The sequence below is a fragment of the Piliocolobus tephrosceles genome, chromosome 1 (genome assembly GCF_002776525.5).
Source record: "Piliocolobus tephrosceles isolate RC106 chromosome 1, ASM277652v3, whole genome shotgun sequence".
Lineage (NCBI taxonomy): Eukaryota > Metazoa > Chordata > Mammalia > Primates > Cercopithecidae > Piliocolobus > Piliocolobus tephrosceles.
In genome coordinates this window covers 193,857,524-193,867,059 of record NC_045434.1, presented here as the reverse complement: position 1 = coordinate 193,867,059, position 9,536 = coordinate 193,857,524, and the positions used below count along the sequence as shown (strand labels likewise).

The window sequence follows — 9,536 nt, the reverse complement described above, 5'->3', positions numbered from 1 at the left end:
TTTGAGACAGAGTCTTGCTCTGTCACCCAGGCTGGAGTTCAGTGGCCGGATCTCTGCTCACTGCGTAAGCTCTGCCTCCTGGGTTTACGCCATTCTCCGGCCTCAGCCTCCCGAGTAGCTGGGACTACAGGCGCCCACCACCTCGCCCAGCTAGTTTTTTGTTTTTTGTTTTTTGTTTTTTTTTTTGAGACGGAGTCTCGCTGTGTCGCCCAGGCTGGAGTGCAGTGGCGCGATCTCGGCTCACTGCGAGCTTCGCCTCCCGGGTTCACGCCATTCTCCCGCCTCAGCCTCTGAGTAGCTGGGACTATAGGCGCCCGCCACCACACCCGGCTAATTTTTTTTTGTATTTTTAGTAGAGACGGGGTTTCACCGTGTTAGCCAGGATGGTCTCGATCTCCTGACCTCGTGATCCGCCCGCCTCGGCCTCCCAAAGTGCTGGGATTACAGGCTTGAGCCACCACGCCCGGCTCTGACTATACTTTTTTTTTTTTTGAGACGGAGTCTTGCTCTGTCGCCCAGGCTGGAGTGCAGTGGCCGGATCTCACTCAGCTCACTGCAAGCTCCACCTCCCGGGTTTACGCCATTCTCCTGCCTCAGCCTCCCGAATAGCTGGGACTACAGGCGCCCGCCACCTCGCCTGGCTAGTTTTTGGTATTATTTTTAGTAGAGACGGGGTTTCACCGTGTTCGCCTGGATGGTCTCGATCTCCTGACCTCGTGATCCGCCCATCTCGGCCTCCCAAAGTGCTGGGATTACAGGCTTGAGCCACTGCGCCCGGCCAGTCGTAGTCATCTTTACACACTCACATATTAAAATAAATACAGTGCTCTTACCTATACTGTCTTTTTTTTTTTTTTTTTGACACAGCCTCGTTCTGTGGCCCAGGTTGGACTGCAGTGGCGCGATCTTGGCTCTCTGCAAGCTCTGCCTCCCGGATTCACGCCATTCTCCTGCCTCAGCCTCCCCAGCAGCTGGGACCACAGGCACCCACCACCGCACCCGGCTTATTTTTTGTTTTTGTTTTTGTTTTTTGTTTTTTTTTTGAGACAAGAGTCTCGCTCTGTCGCCTAGGCTGGAGTGCAGTGGCGCCATCTCCGCTCACTGCAAGCTCTGCCTCCTGGGTTCACGCCGTTCTCCTGCCTCAGCATCCCGAGTAGCTGGGACTACAGGCGCCCGCCACCATGCCTGCCTAATTTTTTGTATTTTTAGTAGAGACGGGGTTTCACCGTATTAGCCAGGATGGTCTCCATCTCCTGACCTCGTGATCCGCCCGCCTCGGCCTCTCAAAGTGCTGGGATTACAGGCGTGAGCCACCACGCCTGGCAATTTTTTGTATTTTTAGTAGAGACGGGGTTTCCCTGTGTTAGCCAGGGTGTTCTGGATCTCCTGACCTCGTGATCCGCCCGCCTAGGCCTCCCAAAGTGCTGGGATTACAGGCGTGAGCCACCGCGCCCGGCACCTATACTCTCTTAAGTGACTCTCTTTTCAACCGTGAAGACTAATAACTGCAGAATGTCTTGGGGTCCTCTGAGTTTTCATTAAGATTGGGACAATGCCTGGAGTAACTTTAGAGTCAAGGAGCACATGGTGCTGGACACTGGTTTTCTTTTTTTTTTTTTTCTTTCTTTTTTTTTTTTTGAGACGGAGTCTTGCTCTGTGGCCCAGGCTGGAGTGCAGTGGCCGGATCTCAGCTCACTGCAAGCTCTGCCTCCCGGGTTTACACCATTCTCCTGCCTCAGCCTCCCGAGTAGCTGGGACTACAGGTGCCTGCCACCTTGCCCAGCTAGTTTTTGTATTTTTAGTAGAGACGGGGTTTCACCGTGTTAGCCAGGATGGTCTCGATCTCCTGACCTCGTGATCCGCCCGTCTCGGCCTCCCAAAGTGCTGGGATTACAGGCTTGAGCCACCGCGCCCGGCAAACACTGGTTTTCTCAGTAACTCTGCAAGGGAGATGCTGCGCAAGATTATCTCTCCATTCAGTCTGAGGCAAAGAGGTATTGAAAAGTCCTAGAGGGGCCAGGCGCGGTGGCTCACACCTGGAATCCGGCACTTTGGGAGGCCGAGACAGGTGGATCATTTGAGGTCAGGAGTTCAAGACCAGCCTGGCCAACATGGTGAAACCCTGTCTATACTGAAAATACGAAAATTAGCTGAGTGGTAGTGACGCACACCTATAATCCAAGCTACTTGGGGAGGGCGAGGCAGGAGAATCACTTGAGCCTGGGAGGCAGACGTTGCAGTGAGCCGAGATCGTGCCACTGCACTCCAGTCTGGGCGACAGAGTGAGACCCTCTCTCAAAAAAAAAAAAAAAAGTCCTAGAGGTCATACAAGTGAATTCAGCATTATTAAGCAACTACATGATGTAAGTCATCTTCCCCTTCCCATGCATCTCAGTTCACTTACTCCCTCCACAGATACTAAGTATTTTAAAGGACAGAGAACTTGAGGCAAAATGGCTGTTTGCACAGAAAGTAGATGTGATTTCTAATTTTCAAGAGCTTACTGTTTGGTGTGAACTGGTAATGTGCTGCAAACCAGCTCTCTAGAAAAACAAAATACTCTAATTTGTAGTGCTTGTCAATTTTGGGTCTGTTTACACCCAGCGTTGCTGATTTCAAGCTGTCAACTTAGTGTCACTAAACTCAAAGTTGGAAGAGATATGTATGCACAATTGGTTCTCAGGAGCTGTTAAGAGCTTGCTGCAGAACACCATGGAATGAGTCACACATACTAAGAAAACCTATACTAGCAAGTGACTGTTGAGGCGTTTCTGGAAGGATCAGAGCCTATGATAGCCCATCTCATAGTTCCCATTCTTTTTAGAGACCCATGATCTCTAGGGTGCTCTAGGCATTATCTTGGCATTCCTTTCATATGGTTGACTTCTTTTCTTTTTCCTCTCCCCTTCCTTCCCCTTCCCTCCCCTCCCCTCCCCTCCCCTCTCCTTTCTTCCTTTCTTCCTTTCTGTTTTTTGAGAGGGAATTTGGCTCTTGTTGCCCAGGCTGGAGTGCAATGGCATAATCTCAGCTTACTGCAACCTCTGCCTCCTGGGTTCAAGCGATTCTCTTGCCTCAGCTTCCCGAGTAGATGGGATTACAGATAGGCGCCACCACACCCAGTTAATTTTGTATTTTTAGTGGAGACAGGTTTCTCCATGTTGGTCAGGCTGGTCTTGAACTCCCAGCCTCAGGCAATCTACCTGCCTCGACCTCCCAAAGTGCTGGGATTACTGGTGTGAGCCACCACGCCCAGCCTATTAACCTCTTTTCAAACCGGATTAAGTTATTGGTGCTTCTCATTCCCGACAGCAGTCCCAGTTATCTGACTTCATGTGAAAGATGGCTAATGCAGAAGTGAGTGTCCCAGTGGGGGATGTGGTTGTGGTACCCACTGAAGGAAATGAAGGGGAGAATCCTGAAGACACTAAAACCCAAGTGATCTTGCAGTTACAGCCTGTGCAACAAGGGTAAGTGGCTAGAGATTTGGGTATTCTGAAGTATTTTGGGAAGTTTCAAGGGTGGGGAAATTACAACTTTATGGTTGCTTAGCACAATGGAACATTTAACATCAATCAGAGCTGGCTTAGTTTTCATCTGTATAATATACTATATTGCATGCTGTATTTGTCGTTTTAGTACTTATTACCAACAGTTACATGTTTCCTTATATCTGCTTCTCTTCTCCACCTTGAGCTCCTTGAGGGTAGGTTACATGGCTCCCTCATTTTATTTTATTGTTATTTTTGTTGAGACAGAGTCTTACTCTGTGACCCAGGCTGGAAGGCAGTGGTGCGATCATAGCTTACTGCAACCTCGAATTCCTGGTCTCAAAAGATCTTCCCATTTTAGCCTCCTGAATAGCTGGGAATATAGGCACATGCCACTGCACCTGGCTGATTTTTCTTTTGTTCTTTTTTTTTTTTTTAATTTTCATAACATATTTTATTTAACCCAATATACCCAGCACATTATCATTTCGGCATATACTCAATTTAAAAATTCCAGGCCTACATAGATGGAGCTGGATGCCATCATCCTCACCAAACCAACACAGGAACAGAAAAGCAAACACTGCATATTGTCACTCATAAATGGGAGTTAAACAATGAGAACACATGGACACACGGAGGGGAACAACACACACTGGGGCCTGTTGCGGGGTGAAGGGGCGAGGGGAGGGAACCTAGAGGATGAGTCAATAGGTGCAGCAAATCACCATGGCACACATATATCCATGTAACAAACCTACATATTCTGCACATGTGTCCTGGAACTTTGATTAAATAAATAAAAATTCCAGTTCCAATCCCACTCTTGCACAGTTATGATTCTTCAGCATAACCATGAAAGCATGATTTACTTCAGAGTTCAAATGTTGACTTTTTTATTTTTTGTAGAGATAGGGGTCTTGCTTTGTTGCCCCAGTTGCCTCATCTTATTTATCTGCACTATTCACAGAGGCTCCTTATGTGTCTACCAAAAGGCAATGTAGCTAGAGTCAGAGGACATCAGGCAAGGCAACGACCATAAATTCTCTGAACCCCCATGGAGGGGAAATTATCAAGCTGAGTCTAGCACCTACTACAATACAATGTATTATGAAGGTATTGGAAAAAGAGAAGATTTAAAAAGGAGTTTTCTTTTTTTTGAGATGGAGTCTCACTGTATCGCCCAGGCTAGAGTGTACTGGTGGGATCTCAGCTCACTGCAACCTCTGCCTCCCAGGTTCAAGCGATTCTCCTGCCTCAGACTCCCTAGTAGCTGGAACTATAGGCTCCTGCCACCGTGCCTGACCAATTTTTGTATTTTTAGAAGAGATGGGGTTTAGCTGAGATTGTGCCACTGTACTCCAGCAGTAAGTGACAGAGCAAGACTCTGTCTCAAAAAAAGAAAGAATACAATAAAGTAGACTTACCTTTTAAGCTCTAGTAAACATAATGATGATTCATAGGGAATGTCAGTATCTTACTATGCCTTAACATTTTGAATGTATTTCGTGACTTTTGACTATGGCTATAGTAGATATAGAGAATTAAGCTCAATCCATCACTATCCTGAGTGAGTTTAGATAATTTTTCCCTGATAAAAATCTTGTTTACGGCCAGTCGTAGTGGCTCACACCTGTAATCCCAGTACTTTGGGAGGCCGAGGCGGGTGAATCACAAGGTCAGGAGTTTGAGACCAGCATGACCAACATGGTGAAACCCCGTCTGTACTAAAAAATATAAAAATTAGCTGGGTGTTGGCGCACGTCTGTAATGCCAGCTACTCAGGAGGCTGAGGCAGGAGAATTGCTTGAACCTGGGAAGCGGACGTTGCAGTGAGCTGAGATTGTGCCATTGCACTCCAGCTTGGACGACAAAGTGAGACTCCGTCTCAAAAAAAAGAAACAAACAAACAAAAAAAGGGAAATTTTGTTTGCTTTTAAAAATATAGACTACCGGCCGGGCGTGGTGGCTCAAGCCTGTAATCCCAGCACTTTGGGAGGCTGAGGCAGGCGAATGGCGTAAACCCAGGAGGCGGAGCTTGCAGTGAGCTGAGACCCAGCCAGTGCACTCCAGCCTGGGCGGCAGAGCGAGACTCCGTCTCAAAAAAAAAAAAAAAAAAAAATAGACTACCTCCTACTTGCCACTCTTAAGTACAGTTTACTGGTTGTTAAAATTACTTGGTTGGGTGCAGTGGCTCATGCCTGTAATCCTAGCACTTTAGGAGGCCAAGGTGGGAGGATCATTTGAGCCCAGGAATTCAAAACCAGAAAGGGTGACACATCGAGACCCTGTCTCTACAAAAAATTTAAAAATTAGCTAGGCATGGTGGCTCACACCTGTAGTTCCAGCTACTCAGGAGGCTGAGCTAGGATGATCACTTGAGCCTAGGAGATTGAGGCTGCAGTGAACTGTGATCATGCCACTGCGCTCTAACCTGGGCAACAGAGTAAGACCATGTGTCAAAAAACCAAAACAAAAAACAAAAAAAGGCCAGGTGTGGTGGCTTACACCTGTAATCCCTACACTTTGGGAAGCCAAGGTGGGCAGATCACCTGAGGTCAGGAGTTCGAGACCAGCCTGACCAACATGGTGAAACCCTGTCTCTACTAAAAATACAAAAATTAGCCAGGTGTGGTGGCACGTGCCTGTAATCCCAGTTGCTTGGGAGGCTAAGGGAGGAGAATTGCGTGAACACGGGAGGTGGAGGTTGCAGTGAGCTGAGATTGTACTACTGCCCTACCAGCCTGGGCGACAGAGCGAGATTCTGTCTCAAAAAAAAAAAAAAAATAGCCAGGCGTGGTGGCTCAAGCCTGTAATCCCAGCACTTTGGGAGGCTGAGGCGGGTGGATCACGAGGTCAGGAGATCGAGACCATCCTGGCTAACATGGTGAAACCCCGTCTCTACTAAAAATAATACAAAAAACTAGCCGGGCAAGGTGGCGGGCGCCTGTAGTCCCAGCTACTCGGAGGCTGAGGTGGGAGAATGGCGTGAACCCGGGAGGCGGAGCTTGCAGTGAGCCAAGATCGCGCGCCACTGCACTCCAGCCTGGGCGACACAGTAAGACTCTGTCTCAAAAAAAAAAAAAAAAAAAAAAGAGACATTATTCATACATGAGAATGTATTCTTTTAAGAGATTTTTCACACAGTGGTCAATTTAGGATGAGTTTACCAATCTTATTTGAGGCAATGGTTTCTCATGTTTATCAAAATCCTCATCCCCTGAATAGCCATTTATGGGGTGCTTTGCCATGTTCCAGTCAGTCAACAAATGCTGGGCATACAACATTGCATAAATGAATAAGCCATAATCTGTGCACTCGGGGACCTCTTAGCCTGTGCTCAATAGGAGACAGACAGATAAACAAGCATACATTAAGTGTGATAGGTGTTATGACAAAACCCAAAGTACAGCTGGGTCATAAAGCAGGAAGTAAGTGGTTATACTGAAGGGATTGGGAGGGAAAGAAAAGCATCCTAGAGGCTACTTATTAAAAGACAGATAGGAGATTGGCGCAGTGGCTCATGCTTGTAATCCCAGCATTTTGGGAGGCAGAGGCAGGAGTTTCACTTGAGTCCAGGAGTTCAAGGCCAGCCTGGACCAAATAGGAAGACTCTGTCTCTATAAAAAAATACAAAAATTAGCCAGATATGGTGGTGTATGCCTGTAGTCCCAGCTACTCAAGAGGCTGAGGTGGAGGATTGCTTGAGCCAGGGAGGTTAAGGCTGCAGTGAACTATGATCACACCACTGTATTCTAGCCTGGGCAACAGAATGAGACCCTATCAAAAAAACAAAACAAAACAAAACAAAAACCAAAAAAAAAAAAGTGGAGAATAATGTTCTGGGAAATGACAGAAGTAAGAGAAAGAAGATATAAGAAGATGGCACTTTTGGGAACCACAAATAGTTTGGCAGTGCCAGGGCCTGGATTTTAAGGCGAGGTTTGGGAAGAGTTGAAACCAGGGGCCAGATCTTAAAGAAGCTTAAATATCATACAAAGGATTTGGAGCTTTATTTTAACAATGAGGAGAGAGGATGTTTGTGGGATTTTAAGGAGGGAATCACATGATCAATCTGGTGGGAATGTAGAAGATTAGTTAGATACAAGGATACTAGTATAGAGATGGTGAGGCCTGAATTAAGGCAGTAGCAGTGGAGATAGAGACAGGGAGGGAGGATGGATAGTGTTAAAGTGATGCATCCAGCAGGATTTGGTGACTGACTATGTGGAGCTGAGAAGGAGGAAAAGAAAATCTAGTGTAATTCCCAGATTTCTGTCTACAGTGTGCTGAATGGTGCTATTAACAAGGATGGAGAGTACAGGAAGAAGAATAGTTTGAGGGTGGTTGGAAAAAGGGAACTTGATGGTTATTTTAGACATAATGAATTCGTCAAAGTCCTATGAGACTTCCAAATGTATTTATTTGGCTGAGTGTGGTGGCTCACGCCTCTAATCCCAGGACTTTGGGAGGCTGAGGTGGCAGGATCACCTGAGGTCGGGAGTTTGAGACCAGCCTGACCAACATGGAGAAACCCTGTCTCTACTAAAAATACAAAATTACCTGGGTGTGGTGGCGCATGCCTGTAATCCCAGCTACTCGGGAGGCTGAGGCAGAAGAATTGCTTGAACCTGGAAGGCAGATGTTGCAGTGAGCCGAGATCGTGCCATTGCACTCCAGCCTAGGCAATAAGAGCAAAATTCCGTCTCAAGAAACAAACACACACACACATGTATTTATTCATTTAGCAGTTGGCTGTGTTTGAGTGTGAAATTCAGAAAGGAGGTCTGTACTAGAGGTATCACTGTGGAGGTAGTCATTGATACAAAGGAGAATATTCAGGCAGTGCTTTCAAGTAACAAGATGCAATAATTAGCACATCAGGTTTATTATAGAAATTAAATAAAGGATGTTGATTGTTGATGTATCAAGTTACATTATCTGACCCCATAAATGTAGAGATATCTTGGAGAGATCTGCATTATATAACCTTCTCTAAGTGGTGCCTCTAGTCACTCCTAGTTACTTTGGATGTAGTTTCTCTCTTACTTTTCTTCCACTAGGCTTTGCTCATGTCAATAGTTTGGTTATGGTACCTTAAAAGATGCTAAAAACAAACAAACACCCCCCACCCCAACGGCAAAATACACTGTTTCCAACAAGGGACATTAACTTTTCAGTCAGCCTGGTTCTTCCTATCTCAAACTATCTGCTGGTACTACTTTTTAGTCTTCTCAGGGTAATTCCATAATATGAATTAGTCACGTACTTGTAGCCATACTATGCCATGGGCATTTAAAGTTTTTTTTTTTTTTTTTTTTTGAGACGGAGTCCTGCTCTGTCGCCCAGGCTGGAGTGCAGTGGCCGGATCTCAGCTCACTGCAAACTCCGCCTCCCGGGTTCACGCCATTCTCCTGCCTCAGCCTCCCGAGTAGCTGGGACTACAGGCGCCCGCCACCTTGCCCGGCTAGTTTTTTTTTGTATTTTTAGTAGAGACGGAGTTTCACCAGGTTAGCCAGGATGGTCTTGATCTCCTGACCTCGTGATCCGCCCGTCTCAGCCTCCCAAAGTGCTGGGATTACAGGCTTGAGCCACCGCGCCCGGCCAAGGTTTTTTTTTTGTTTGTTTGTTTGTTTTTGGAGATGGAGTCTTGCTCCATTGCCCAGGCTGGAGTGCAGTGGTGCAATTTCAGCTCACTGCAACCTCCGCCTCCCTGATTCAAGTGATTCTCCTGTCTCAGCCTCCTGAGTAGCTGGGATTACAGGTGCACCACCATGCCTGACTAATTTTTGTATTTTTAGTAGAGATGGGGTTTCACCATGTTGGTGAGGCTAGTCTCAAACTCCTGACCTCGTGATCCGCCCACCTTGTCCTCCCAAAGTGCTGGGATTACAGGCATGAGCCACCATGCCCGGCCCATTTAAAGTTACGAAGGGAGCCGGGCGCGGTGGCTCAAGCCTGTAATCCCAGCACTTTGGGAGGCCGAGACGGGCGGATCACAAGGTCAGGAGATCGAGACCATTCTGGCTAACACGGTGAAACCCCGTC

The 9,536-nt window shown here is 46.9% G+C and overlaps 1 protein-coding gene across 4 annotated transcripts in view; it reads left to right on the top strand.

The window, feature by feature from the left end:
* Positions 1 to 9,536, top strand: part of GMEB1 (glucocorticoid modulatory element binding protein 1) — a 54,036-nt gene that overhangs the window by 18,281 nt on the left and 26,219 nt on the right. For 2 of the 4 annotated variants that reach the window (XM_026457205.1, XM_026457207.1), the window contains exon 2: positions 3,309 to 3,467. In XM_026457205.1, coding sequence (XP_026312990.1) covers positions 3,340 to 3,467 — 128 coding nt within the window. In that variant the 5' untranslated portion in view covers positions 3,309 to 3,339. Of the gene's footprint in view, positions 1 to 3,308; positions 3,468 to 9,536 lie in introns of those variants that run through there. The other 2 variants (XM_026457206.1, XM_023219444.2) reach the window with 2 other exon arrangements.